The sequence below is a fragment of the Corvus moneduloides genome, chromosome 6, assembly GCF_009650955.1.
Source record: "Corvus moneduloides isolate bCorMon1 chromosome 6, bCorMon1.pri, whole genome shotgun sequence".
NCBI classification, from domain to species: Eukaryota; Metazoa; Chordata; class Aves; order Passeriformes; family Corvidae; genus Corvus; species Corvus moneduloides.
The window spans coordinates 7,198,359-7,212,880 of record NC_045481.1 but is presented as its reverse complement, the minus strand read 5'-3'; the positions used below and the strand labels follow the sequence as shown (position 1 = coordinate 7,212,880).

Here is a 14,522-nt window from a genome sequence, read left to right as displayed (position 1 = left end):
CAGGAGGCTCACCCAGAACTTGTGTTAAAGGCACCACTGCCCCTCCTGTAGGCAGACTCCACTTCCCAGTCCCCTCTATCCTCAAATATACCAAAATACTGAACTGCTTTGGACTATCATTGGCAAAACAGCTCTTTTAAATGTTTCCCTGCTACTACTAAGCTTGCACAAAACAATCCTACCATGGTGATAAACAATACTAATAACTAAATAATTTAACTTACTCAGGAGTTAAAATCCAGAATAATATAAACAAAATTAAACTAAGTTGGTATTTCAGTGATTTTGTGCTGTAGGACTCTTTTTCATTAGACATTAAGCTATAACATCATACATAAAAGTAATTTCTTTCCAAGCTATAGAGACTGCAGCAGATACCAGCAGAGCTATCTGAAATACAGATTCTGCTATCAGAATTGATGTACCCATTTTTCAGCAAGTTAACCGGAAGGACTGAACGTCTCTACTTAGCATTTGGCTTTGAAAACTGACAGAAAACTAGTCTGTTGCGCACTTACACTCTCGGAACTACAAACTAATGTTGCCATTGACTATGTAGTCTCACCATCAGCTTTAATCTTACAAGCAAAATGCAAACCAAACTCATTAACATAACTGTTCAGCTGGGTAATAAAAAGATAAACCCTTAAAAAACTGAAATCATCAAATTCATTTGAAGACAAAAATCTCTACAAAGCTAGTAATTTAAAAAGTACAAAGGAAAGGAACAGCAATTGCTAGGCACAATCAAATTAACACCCCAGCTTAACTGCAATTTTTACATTTCTTGACCTTTTCCATTCTTCCCTCACAACTTCAAAAGTGAATTAAGCAGGCTTTTGGTTTTTCACATTCAGCTTTCAAGATATACAAAAATACATCCGAGAAGTATTTGGTGTCTTCAAGTACTGCCTGCCAAATCTTTAACATTAGCACTACCATTTCCCTAAGGCAAATCAAATGCACTCCTCCATGAGGTGGTGCCTCCAAAGGTACATTGCTAACTCCACTCATATCTACTCATCTCATCTCCTGAGGAGGGCCAGCCGTGTCCTGACAGGGCATCAGGCACAGCACTGCCAGCCGGGTGAGGGAGGGGATTGTCCCACTCTGCTCTGCACTGGGGTGGCCTCACCTCCAGTCCTGGGGGCACCAATTTTGGGCATCATAACATCAAAAAGATATAAAGCTGGTAGAGTATCCAAAGGAGGGCCATGAAGACAGTGAAGGGTCCAGAGGTGAGGCCGTATGAGCAGCAGCTGAGGTCACTTGGTCTGTTCAGCCTGGAGGAGACTGAGGGGACACCTCATTGAGGTGACAACATCCTCAGGAGGGGAAGAGGAGGGACAGACACCAAGCTCTTCTCCCTGGTGACCCGTGACAGGACCTGAGGGAACAGCATGAAGGTGTGTCAGGAGAGGTTTAGGTTGGCTTCTAGGAAAAAGTTCTTCACCCAGAGGATGGTTGGGAACTTGAACAGGCTCCCTAGGGAAGTGGTCACAGCACCAAGACTGACAGAATTCAAGAGACATTTGGACAATGCTTTCAGACGTTTGCTGTGATTCTTAGGGGGTTCTGTGCAGGGCCAGGAGTGGGACTTTCATGAGCTTTGTGGGTCCCCTCCAACACAGGATATTCTATGACTCCATGATTACTTTTAGAAACTCACTCAGATTTGCAGCTTTGCATAACTGAAGGTTCCTTTTCTCTTCAAGTTTGCTTTGGACATTAATATGAAATTTTGGACAACAGAAGGTGTGGAGAGATGTGTTAGGCAGCTCAGAAATACAGCTCCTCCAATTTTTTGTTGTCATCTCAGTGGGCTAAAATGCCTCAACACAACAGAACTGAAGATGCAGGAGATCATGCCTGGAAACTTGATGATACTTGGTCAAAGCTCACACAGGTCCAGACCCAGACCATAACCTCAAGTGATGAGCTACTTGTCAGAGCTGGATTAACAGCTGGATTTGATAATCTTAAAGGCCTTGGGTATTTTCCAACTAAACAATTATATGTCTACAGTGACTATCCCTCCATCAGCCAAAAGCAGCCACCCCCATTCTGCTTCTCACAGCACAAGCACCTCAGCAGTTTCTGTTTTGCTCCACCAACTCCCTAACAAAGGAAGTCACATCACTCTGCTTCTCTACAAAAATGCTCCCCAAGCTGTAAAAGGTGCAAGCAAAGCTTGAAGTGTGTGGCAACCTTGAACAGCAACAAAAAACAACAGGTAACAGGAACAGCACTTATCAAATCACTCCATGCAGTAGAGGCAAAGAGCAGCCACTTGGGTATCTGCAGCGTAAAGGGCACTTTTCTGTCAGGTAGTGACATGATGAGTTTCAGATTCAATACCTGAAGAAGAAACAGATCGAGTCCCAGCATTAAAGATTTTGCTTCCTCTACATAAATGAGCAAGTGAATACAGGGAATGAAGCTGCTTGTAACCTGAACTGAAGTGTACCTGCTATCTGATAGGACCAATCCTACCAAAACCCTTCCCTGTAAAATTAAACCCAAAAGCCACCAGTCCTTTCTTCAGGACAAGGTAGGGGAAAACCTTCTATTTCAAATACATGTATTTACAGACCCAGCATAAAATCTGGGTCTGGTAAAGAACGCAGACTGCATCACACCAATGGCTTCATAATCAGGGAAGGCAAGATAATCTAATATAAAAAAACTAATGAGCTTCCTACTGAAGTCAGACCATAAAAGTAAAAAAGAGGGTAAATAAACCTCCCACTACAATTCATACCTACAAAAGCAAAATTATATGAATCAAGTTCTTTAGTTTGTAACTGAAACAATTCTTTTCTCACTCATTTTTATAGGGAAATTAACAAGTCTGCAGAGGCACCAGAGCCTGCTGAAAGAGTACTGCCACATAAACTTACATGGACAAGCTTTAAATCTATTCCATCATAGCTTATTTTCAAGGGCTTATTTTCATAACTGCCAACTGTAGAGATAAATATACTGTTGCATCCACCACAACCCAGCTTAAGACTTCCCAAATCTATGAAACCAGTCTGCATCCAAGTTATGTACACTATTCTGCACTGCCACAGCTGACAGCAGCACCCTCTGTTGTCGCCATCCCAAGGTCAGTATGGAAAAGACTCAATGCCAGAAAAAACTTGCTATTAACTCTGGTGCACGATTGCCACCTGGAGGATTTGGGGAGGGAAGAAAAATTGATTTGCTTCATCTCACTCAAACACAGAGCAGATAATTATTTTAGATGGAAGTTCCCCCTCTTACTTCCCAACACAACACGATCATGAATTAATTTTGTAATGAGAAAATGTGGCACAGAGTAAAACAGGTAAATACTCGTCATGATTTCCATCAAAAGGTCTGCAAATCCAGCATACTTCTTTTCTCTATATTGCAAATGACATCATGACCACTCTGCATAACTTAACATTAACCATGAATTAGTGTCATCTCTAAAAAGCAGGGCCACAAATATGAGGAAATGTGTTAGTATTAATATTATTTTAACTTTTCAGTACCCAGTGTTTTCATTTCAAGCTTAGCATGTTTATTACTGGCAGAGCGCACTTCAGGACTGTTTGAGGCTGCACTGTAAGAAACATTTAATGTCAATACTTGGTCTATCAATTTCTTACATGGAAACCAATTAACAAATACCAATTAAAAACAAAACCCTTACTCCTTCCACTTTTTAATATTAAAAAATACACAAGAATGGTTTATTGTACATAGGAACCAAGTGGACAAAAGCACAGAATCCGATACAGAGTTCATCCCCTCTCCCAAAAGCATCACTAGCACTCACTGTGACAGGAGTTGTCCATCTTAAAAAACTCTAGAGGGCAAAAAGGTACAGACAATGAATGACTAGTAAGCTTAGCTTAAATTCCATGGAAGATTTTTCCTCCAGGTATTCAGTCCCCCTCTCTTCTTTCCAGTTTGCTGACCATAACTTTCCATTTCCACAATCCCCAAAAGACAAATATTTAGATCAAGGCAAACTCTTGTCAAGTTCTGCATGTGAGGTCAACGTAGTTCACATACGTCGATGCAAAAACATAGAGATTTTAAGGATAAAATAGTATAGAAAATATTTCAGTAAGCTTCCACAGGTATACCTGAAACACTGAGCGTACCACGGCTTTACTAAAGAGAGATACATTAAACATTAAATCTGTCACGGGACACTGCAGAGTGAGAGTACACATTCAGCATTTGTGGCAGTGCTAATGGATCTCTGTAGTAAGTTCATTACAATTTACTTGCAAAAAAACCCTGAAATAGTAGAAGTAAACTCTGCCTTGAGGTTCTAAAATTCGAAGCAGGCTACTTAAAAATGTTGTGGAACCTCCTACACCAAAAATTTTAACAAACACTTGTTGGTGTGTTAAGGACTACTAGTTCACAACTTTCTCCTTATGAGCAAAACCAAGAAGATAACCTCCCACCAGCTTCAAATTAGTGCACTGCAAACTCATGTACATTTGGAGATGCAGAGTCTTAATGCATGTTTGCTGTACCAGAGCCAGGAGCTCTGCGTGATCCTGGCTCAGTGCTGAACTTGAACTGATGCTGTCAGTGCCCACTGCAGAATCCTGTTTCTGTGACTGTGTCTGTGTATTTGTCACTGCCCTAAAACCTCCAGGCTTAAGTAAAAGTAAGTTAAAAGATTTACTAATAATTCTCATTTAAAGTTTTACTAGAGATGTGACTCTGAACTCTGTAGCAAGGCAGGGACAGGCAGAGCTGAGGGCACCGAGCACCTCCATGGGTCTAGGAATGGGCTGAGGCCAGGCAGGATGTCAGACTGCACGTGGGGGTCAGGGTCAGGCCCAGCATGAGGAACAAGGTCAGACAGCCCCAGAATGTCTAAACAGGGCCACAGGGATGGGTTCAGGCCAGACAGGACATGAGCCTGGATCTACAGGACCTACAGGTGAGAAGGGCAAGGCTGTGGGGAGCTGGAGACCGGCCCTGCTGTGCAATCCCTGGGGCAGGAGCTAACATCCTTGAGGTCTGGGATGGAGTCCTGCGCCATGGGCAGCCTTGGGGGAACCCCAGAGAGAAGCTGGTCAGGGACAGCAAGAACCAGCAGTACCTGGTTTGTGACCAAGAAGCTTATCAGATCTGTTTTTCTCAGCTTAGTACCAAGCATTTAAAGGGAATTTCTGGAATAAAAGAAGCTGAGCTTCCCCAGACAGCATGCTTGAGGATCACAAGCTCAGTACACCCTGCAGCACTGTTTCTTTGTGCTGTATTTCTGTTACATCTTCCAGCTTGCTGCTGCGCTGCCTGCATATCAACCTTCTCAGGTGGGACTGTTTTCTTCTCCTTCGACTAGTGTCAGAAGTCCCAGATTTCACCTTTCTCAGCTTCTTTCAACAAAAGCGTGAAGAGAGATCTGGACTGCCAGGTTTGCTCCATCTCAGCTTTCCCCCTCTCTTCAGCTTCAGTTTTTCTCCTGTCAGCTTCAAAGAAAATACTCATGAAAATGGTTCCTCCCAACAACTACCACAAGACAGGGGACTCCCACCCAGACACAGTGAAAGAGCAGAGAACTCCACACCTTCAGACATGGCACACAACTCTTAACTTGCCTTTCTGCAAAAGCAGCAGCCATCAAACCAGTGCAAACTGGCAAAGGGCTCAGTGTAAGTCCATCTTCCAGGATGCAATTATAGCATAATGGAGAGGGAGAAATGTAGCTCACTCTTAGACCCTGTATTGCTGTACCTCCTGCTGGGATGTGTTCAAATGTAGTGACTGATAGGCATCTGTTAAGAACTTGGGTATGATGAAAAATAAAAAGCAAGGCACATTCATTCCAATTAGCAGAATTCAAAAGCTCTCCAAATTTGTTAAAAAGTCACAGAGAACAATCTCTTGGGCTAGTCTGAGAAGGCCTGAACTGGCTACCAATTATAAAGTGAATAGTTATTGTTCAAAACTAGACTCAGCTAGAAAAAGTACGTGCCTCAAACACTTTCTGTGCAATTAACAGAGTTCCTTGGAGCTCAAATAGGCATGACAACCCTTCTCCACTAACACCTGACTTATCCAGGGTCAAATCAGTCAGGTTCAGAAACCCAATTTCAAGGCAAGGCCTTCACAAGCTTCAAGATAGTAACACAGCTAGGGTGAAGGGCTGAGGCTGGATTCTTTCCTGATTGTGACCACTCACAACAGAATTAAGAATTACAACTAAGTAGACCAGTATGGGGCCTATCGAAGGTTTCAGAGGACTTTCCTCTCAAAAGATCAACAAAACAATACACAGCAGCCCCTTCTAGAGCCTGAAGGGGTTATTTCCTTGCTAGTGAAAGAACTTACCAGCTCACAACCCAGGAAGTGACAGGTAGCTTGCAAGAAGACCTGACTTGCTACTCCTTCAGACAGACAGCATTGAAAAGAATGGTGGGATTAGCTCTGTAAAGCTCAAAGAACACGATCTTCCTGTGAAGACTCGAAAGAACAGCTGTGCCAAATCGGACTGAAAGACTGTCTAGTCCAGTGTCCTACCTCTGAATGAGAAAGTTCATTAATATACATTACCCTACAAGGGTAACACAAAACACAGGAGGAAAGCTTGTTGTGATAGGTCTCTCACATAATCTCCCAGTGTCTAGAGAACTGTGGCTCAAGGATTTCCTGAACCAGAAACAATGTATTTTTTTAATAGCCACAACATATTTTTATTCTGTCTGCCCAATCATTTAAAACTCATGTAAACTTTTAACATCCACAACTTCAGATTCACATGGGGTTTTTTTCTGTAAAAACCAAAACCAACCAACCAAAGCCTCCTAATGCTTCTGAACCTTCTATCCACTACCTTTGCAATCAGCTAGCGGCTAGATTTCTTAGCACTCCCTAGATTTTGCATTATGTGACCCTGAGCAGCCACTCATCCTTGCTGTGTTATTCTACTGCATTTACAGATCTCTACTATGGCCCCATTCAATCATCTCTTTTCCAGTCTGAAGAGGCTGAGTCTATTCAGCCATTCTAACTGAGAAGCTCTTCAGGAAGCTCTCCTCTTAATCACTCTATCATCCTCTCTGTATCTTTTCTAGTTCTATTAGAGGCTTTCCTGAGGAGGGGGAAGAAAAGAGAAACCCACCAGAACTGCACACAGCACTTCAGTTGGAGGTAACACTGTGGATACACTACAGTGTACAGACATACTGTACATGCTCTTTTAACTGCTAACATTCCCCTCCCTACTCAGGTTTTTTTGTACCATGAATGAACACTGAGATAATTGTTTTTATAGAGCTATCCATTAAGACCTAGGGATCTCTTTCCAACGTTATGCTAGCCAGTTTGGATGTAGAAGAAGAAGCCACATGTGGAAGAAAGGAACAATACTAACTCTCACAGCAACTCTGGATCCCAACTGCTATCCTACTACCCATCCACTAAAAGCAACAGGTCCTTCTACAGTCTTTACTACCCCAAATAACTTAGTATTGCCCACAAACCTCATTAACTCACCGGTCACTTGTTTTCCAGATTATCAGTCCAGATTCTATGGAATTTCACTGGCGTCTCCTTCACATTATTTCTCTCTAGACTATGTTTCATATCATTTCAAGAGCTACTCTGCTCTGTAAAGACTTTTCCTTATCAATGACAGCTCAGACTGTATAAAAGCTTCTGGTGAAGGATCTTGCTGACCTTCCTTTGAAAAACCAACTTTCTGCTTTGTCCACTTACCAAAAAGGCTTCTGGAGAAAGATCTTACTGACTTTTCTTTGCAAATACAACCATCTGCTTTGCCCACTTACCAACTTCCTTAGAAAGCTCCAAAGGATCTGCAAGGCAAGCCACTTTGCCAAAAACCATTGTTACCCTATATTTACCTGTAAAAAACACCTATTTTATCCTTCACTACTTCTACCTTCTTGGCTCATCCCGTGCACGTAGATATGGCACTCAGGAACATGGTTCAGTGATGGACTTGGCAGTTCTGGGTTAACAGTTGAATTCAATGATCTCAAAGCTCTCTTCCAACTTAAATGATTCTATGATTCTACCCTTTTGTCCCACAGCATTAACTAGCCTGCATTTTCCCAAGACTTCATGCAGAGCAAAGCAAAACCCCTCACTCACAGCCAAGCACAAGCCCACACTTTCACAGCACACCTAAAGCTCAGTTGCTAAAATATCAAAACAATGGAAAGGAACAGACTCACTGCACTCCACCTGCACTGGAAAACACTGGCTACACCAAACTTCTCTGTGAAAGGCATCAGAGTTGAGGCTTCCTACACCAGGCACATAATTAGCTCAATGTAAATACTGCCAGAGAAAACTTAACTGTGATCTCACACCTTCCTCCAGCCCCGAGAGAATAAAAGAAGGAATTTCCCATGTCTTATAGGGATTCTACATGACTTATTAGCAAGGACTTGGCCACTTTGTGTTAATACAGAGAAGTGCAGGATTCACTCCTTCAGTTAACAGATGCAGGATTCTGAAATCTTAACAGATAGCTTGGCAAAATAAAAGGTTTTGCTATACGTAAAAAAGAGAAATCGGCGTCTCAGTGCTTTCCACTCCCTTTTGCTTTTTTATGATGAAGGCGAAAATAAATTATTAATAAATGCATCTGTAACTATTCAACATGTATTAGCACACAAATAGAAGCTGTTGTGGATCTTGAAAGGATTTGAGGAATATTGTTGCACAACCAGCAGCTCTGAATTCCACAAACACCAAACACCCCGTTCAATTCTCAGCCCTGCAATAAAGAACCTGACATCTCTCATCCTTTGCAAACCCTAGACAATGTTCTCCGTGACACCCAGCCCTACTAACCATGAGCCAGGGACTCAAAAACAGCACTCCAGGCACCTCTGACACTGCAAACACTCCACACAGTTAGGCTGAGATCACCAGACCACAGTCCAAGCAGCCTCAGACCAAGGCATTTCATACACAGGGGATCCCGCAGGGCCACACCTAAAGAGCTGACCAAGATGACAGGAAAAGGTGTTAAAAACTTTTAATTTTGGTGGAAATTTGCTAATATAATCAGAAGTCACTGAAAGATGTAGCTTACCAGAAAATGTTCCTTTCAGCAAGTACATTGTTTCTGACTTAAAAGAAATATACATTCCTTTGGAAATTCCCCAACCTTTGTAGAGATTAAATCCTTCTTACACAGTACATGACTTTTCTCCCCATTCCAGAGGACTTTAATCAGTCATACACACATTAATAAACAAGCACACATGATGAAGACACTGCTCTTGGAGCACAAATACAACTTTTCAGATTAGCTTGCATCACTCAGTTTATGTCAAGGAAAAAAAGTTATTCACAACAAAGCACCTGTTTTGGAATACAGAGAATTGTACCAGCATAAGCCACCCATATTCCACTTTCCTTAAAATATTTCTTGTGTGGAACAGGGCCTGCACTCACAGAATCACAGAATGATTTGGATTGGAAGGGACCTTAAAGATCATCTAGTTCCAAACCCCTGCCATGGTCAGGGACACCTTCCACCAGACCAGGTTGCTCCAAGCCCCAACCAACCTGGCCTTGAACACCTCCAGGGATGGGGCATCCACAGCTTCTCTGGGCAACCTGTGCCAGGGCTGCACCCTCACTCATCTTTGCAGTAACTTAACAAATCTACAAACAGCATTGTTTTGGAAGTCCTGTTCAGTCACTTCCACAAGCAACACTTCCCCCAAGCACACACACCAGTGCATGTGGAGCCTTCCTAGAAGATCACAGTATGAACACACACTGAAGCCCCTGCAACCACAACTTGTGCTAGCCAGATAAAGCTACCATGAGCATGCTAGAATGTGCTGCAATCACATTTTCATTTTTACACACCCACCACCTTTAGGGTGTCTATCTGTCTTCATGGGCAATAGACTCTGTTCTTTCAGGGTAACATATAACAGGTAACTAACTAGCTATGCAAGATCAAAGAATTAATGGACTATCCAGGAAAAAAAGATTAGCCAACAGCAGCATCTCAGGACTTAGACAAAAAAGAAAGGCTATTCCTAAAAGAAATTTTGTAAAGTACTGTGCAATTCATCCAGAAGAGGAAAAAAGCCTCAGTGTGGTGCATTTCTCTCTTTTCCTTTAGATTTTTTTTAAGGATAAAGGCATCCCAAAACGAGCTCTAGCTTGCATGCCATCTGTCCTGCATAATTTTGGGTGGGAGGGAAAAAGCAGAACAAGCCCTAAAAAATGTAGTCTCCACATCACAACAGGAAAAAGTGAAGGATACAAGAGCTGCTTATAAGCTATAAAAAAAGTAATGTCAGCACCCTGAGTTGGAAGATAGGAATGGCATCAGACAAATCCTAGCCTACAGCAAACTCCCAAACTCCAATTTGCAGTGCTGCATTCTCCACCACAATTCCTCTTTCTTCCCCACAGCTATACAATCCATCAGAGCCACTTGCTTCACTGCTAAGCTCTTTCCCATGTTTTGCTTATGTTTCTTTCTCCTTATACACATTCCCCATACAGGTTTTCCATCTCTCCCCTTTCAAACACTACATTGTCCCCACGCCCATTTTCCTTCTCTCCCCTTCCAAACACTGCGTCTTCTTGTCATGGCCTTTTTCCATGTTCTATCCTCCAGAGCATTCACACAAAAACCCCAGCCCATCTACTGACAGGATACTCTTGACCCTTCACTTACAGCCTGTTTCTCCTCCATCACTGACTCAGCGCCTCCCCATATTCCCCCTACCCGTTAAACACCCAACCCAACCTTTCCTATCCTCTACCCCAAATAATTTCATCTACCTCCCCATTCCCTGTGCACCCAGCCCTTCCACAGAGCCCCAAACCTTCTCACACACCTGCCCCAGTCCCTCACACATTCACTCCATCACACTCAGAGCCTCTCTCATCCTGCACAGCTCTTTTCTCCTATTCATCCCAGCCTCCCCCACTCCATTTCTGTCTCACCCTGCACAGCACGCTCTCCTCCCCATGCATTGCCTCTCCCATTTCCACTCTCTGCAGCACTAGCTCCCACATGCCCCGTCCATATCCCTTCTTTGCACAACACGGTTTTCCAGTCTGTCCCTCACACCCCTTTGCACAGCACCCTTTTCCCTATACATTGTCCTTATCTCCCAGCACAGACTCCTTATCTCCCCTATACATTGTCCTCACTCCCCCATGCAGCATCCCCATAACCCCACCCTCTGGCACAGCATCTCCCTGTCCCTTTCCCCACACTGGCCACAGTTCCCTCACCCCCATGCCCTGTCTCTGAACTCACAGAATCACACAATCAATTAGGCTGGAAAAGACTTCTAAGATCACTGAGTCCAACTTATGACTGAACACCACCTTGTCCACCAGACCATGGCACTGAGCGCCATGTCCAGCCTTTCCTTAAACACCTCCAGGGATGGTGACTCCACCACTGCCCTGGGCAGTCCATTCCAATGTCTAATAAACCCTTCTGTGAGGAAATTCTTCCTAACGTCCAACTAAACCTCCCCCGGGGCAGGCGAAGACTATGTCCCCTCGTCCTGTCACTCGGTCCCTGGGAGCAGAGCCCGACCCCCACGTGGCTCCACCCTCCTGTCAAGGAGCTGTAGAGTGGTAAGGTCTCCCCTGAGCCTCCTCTTCTCCAGGCTAAACAACCCCAGACTTGTGCTCCAGACCCTTCCCCAGCTCCGCTGCCCTTCTCTGCATATGGTCCAGCCTCTGAATGTCCTTCCTGAATTGAGGGGCCCAGAAATGGACACAGCATCGAGGTGTGGCCTCACCCATGCCCAGTACAGGGAAACGACCACTTCCCTGGTCCTGCTAGCCACACTATTCCTGACAGAGGCCAGGAAGCCACTGGTCTTCTTACCCACCTGGGAACACCTAGGGCTCATGCTCCGCCGCTGCCGACCAGCACCCCCAGATCCTTTTCCACTGGGTCGCTCATCCCTGTCCCTGATCCCACACCTCTCACATCCCCTTCATCCTGTCCCTCTCCACGCCTCTTCCAGCACCCTTTCCCTTCTGCCATGTCCCCCATCCCCGCAACACCCTCTCTTCACACACCGCCCGCTATTCTCCACACCCCGTTCCCTGTGCCCGCGGGCCCCTCTCCGCACACCGCCCCCCCGCCCCGCCCCGCCCCAGCCCGGCCGCACTCACCGTCCAGCGACACGAACTGTCCCACGGCGGAGGAGCCGCCGCCGCTGTTCTCCACGAACTGCACCTCGGACACGATGATGTTGTCCTCCAGCACCGACCCGCAGCCCGTGCACACCGCGTCCCCGCGCGCCGCGTCCACCTCGATCTCCGCGCACCCGCAGGCGCCGCACACCCGCCCGCCCGGCATCCTGCCCGCTGCACCGGGACGGGCCCGGCCGCCGCCCCCGCCGCTCCCGCCGCCCGGCACAGCCCGGCCCGGGCCCGGCGCAGGCCTCGCTCGCCGGCACCGGCACGGGGAGGAGCGCGGCAGCCGCCGCCACCCCGCCCGCTCTCGCGAGGCTTCGCCCGCCGCGCCCGCCCCTCCGGAGCGCTCCTCCCATCACCGCCCGCCCGGCCCCGCGGCGCTCGGGGAGCGGCCTCTCCCCGGCTCCTGTTGGCCCCCCTACACCTGGTTCCAGCCCACTGCCATATGGGCAGGGACGCCTTCCACCAGGCCAGGTTGCTCAAAGCCCCGTCCAGCCTGGCCCTGAACATTCCCAGGGGTGCGGCCATCCGCACGTTCTCTGGGCAAACCTGTGCCAGGGCCTCAGGACCCTCTGGGCATCAATTGAATTCATCAATCAAATTCATCGATCAATCTATTCAATCGTTCTGTAATGCTGAGATAAAAGTTTTTGAAGCCTAATGAATTTATTTCATTAAAGCGCTTTGAGCCCTGCCTGACAAAGGCAGCATAACGTTGAAGTCCGGTGCTTTGGAACTCGTTTATTATTGTATAATCACAGAATGGTTTGGGTTGGAAGGGACCTTAGAGATCATCTAGTTCCAATCCCCTTGTCTTAGACAAGGACATTTTCCATTATCCCAGGCTGCTCAAAGCCCCATCCAGCCTGGCCTTGAACACTCCCAGGGATGGGGCAGCCACAGCTGCTCTGGGCAACCTGTGCCAGGGCCTCAGCATGGCCACAGTAAAGAACTTTTTGCTAGCATTTAATCTAAACTATTCTCCCTCACTTTGAATCCATTCCCGCTTGTCCTCTCACTACATCCCCTTGTAAATAGTCTCTCTCCATCTTTCTTGTAGGCTCCCTTCAGGTACTTGAAGGCTGCAATTAGGTCACCCCAAAGCCTTCTCTTTTCCAGGCTGAACAATCCCCATTCTCCCAGCCTTTCCGCGTAGGAGAGGAGCTCCATCCCTCTAATCATTTGGTGGCCTCCCCTGGACTCACTCCATGTCCTCAGTGATTCATAGAATCACTGAATCAAAGAACTCCATTTTCATCCAAGTTATTGCTCACTTTAGCACTCAACCCACATGTAGCAAATCAGCACCATAACACAGATGGGAAGGAAGCTGAGCAGAATAGCTGCTGTAGCTGGATGTTTGTACAGACTTCCATCTATCAGCTTTTGAAATGCAGAATTAATGCAGAAGCAGAAATTTTCACCTTGTAAAGCTCAATACTGACAGTATCTGTCTTCACCAAATGACTCAGATGTAGCCCGGTATCAGGTACAGACCTCCATGAACTGACCGGGTACATGGTACAAAATGACTTGCATGTTTAGAGGGACACTGGGGCACACACTAAAGCAATGTCATTCCACACAGAAAGCTGAGCATCTGACAGGCCTGAAATTATGTCATATGCCTAAAAATTTTAAGGTTCTGTGCTTTTGAAAAGAAAAATAGCAATATCATAATGGAGATTGTACTACTATATACACAGTTGGTCTTTTTTTTTTTTTTTATTCTATTCACAGAGGTGTATGTGTTAAAATAAGAAAGTTGGGTCTCTCCAGATTTCTTCTGCTTCTGGAGGTTATTTCCTTCCTGAAGTTCCTCCTGCTGATAATGAGGTAATGAGTGCTGCAGTAGCCAAGCATGAGCTCACAAAATTATACATGGTGTAGATAATATCAGAGGAAATTTTTATTCCTGATAAACAATCCCTGATGGGCTCTGACAAAGGCCAACACGAACACAAGAAATCCTGCAGTGAGCAGTTTTGAAATACCTTTCCATTAAAAAGCTTCTTCTTATCTCACTTAGGTAGAGACTAATGTAGTCCTGTCCCATGAGGACTTAGGTTTTATATCCCTTTGAAAATTGCTGGTGCTTCAGTTAAGTGTTGCAAGACTTTTCTGTGAGTCCCAAACAAGTTTTGAGTGTTTCACTTTGAATGTGAGCAGCAGAGGGCCCTTGTGAGAGCACAAGGTACAGCTGCTGTCCAAAGAAAGAATCTCATTTAATGTCATATTGAAGAAGGATGTATGTTTTAATTTTTATCTTCTTATAAGGTTAGTGATGATGAAATAAAATGGGTTCCCAGTCCAGATGACTTCAGTCTTTGCCTCCCACTCATGAAAGC

At 45.2% G+C, this 14,522-nt stretch overlaps 1 protein-coding gene and 1 long non-coding RNA gene across 2 annotated transcripts in view; both read right to left on the bottom strand.

The window, feature by feature from the left end:
• Positions 1 to 12,371, bottom strand: part of BRF1 (BRF1 RNA polymerase III transcription initiation factor subunit) — a 172,830-nt gene extending 160,459 nt beyond the window's left edge. The window contains exon 1 of the mRNA XM_032113505.1: positions 12,151 to 12,371. Within this exon, the coding sequence (XP_031969396.1) occupies positions 12,151 to 12,337 (187 nt within the window). The 5' untranslated portion in view covers positions 12,338 to 12,371. The remainder of the gene's footprint in view (positions 1 to 12,150) is intronic.
• On the bottom strand, positions 3,669 to 9,459 carry LOC116446170. The gene is made up of 2 exons (XR_004241069.1): positions 6,334 to 9,459; positions 3,669 to 5,471 (listed from the first exon to the last, which is right to left on the bottom strand). It is a non-coding gene; the product is annotated as an uncharacterized LOC116446170 (long non-coding RNA).
• Positions 12,372 to 14,522: the final 2,151 nt, after the last annotated feature.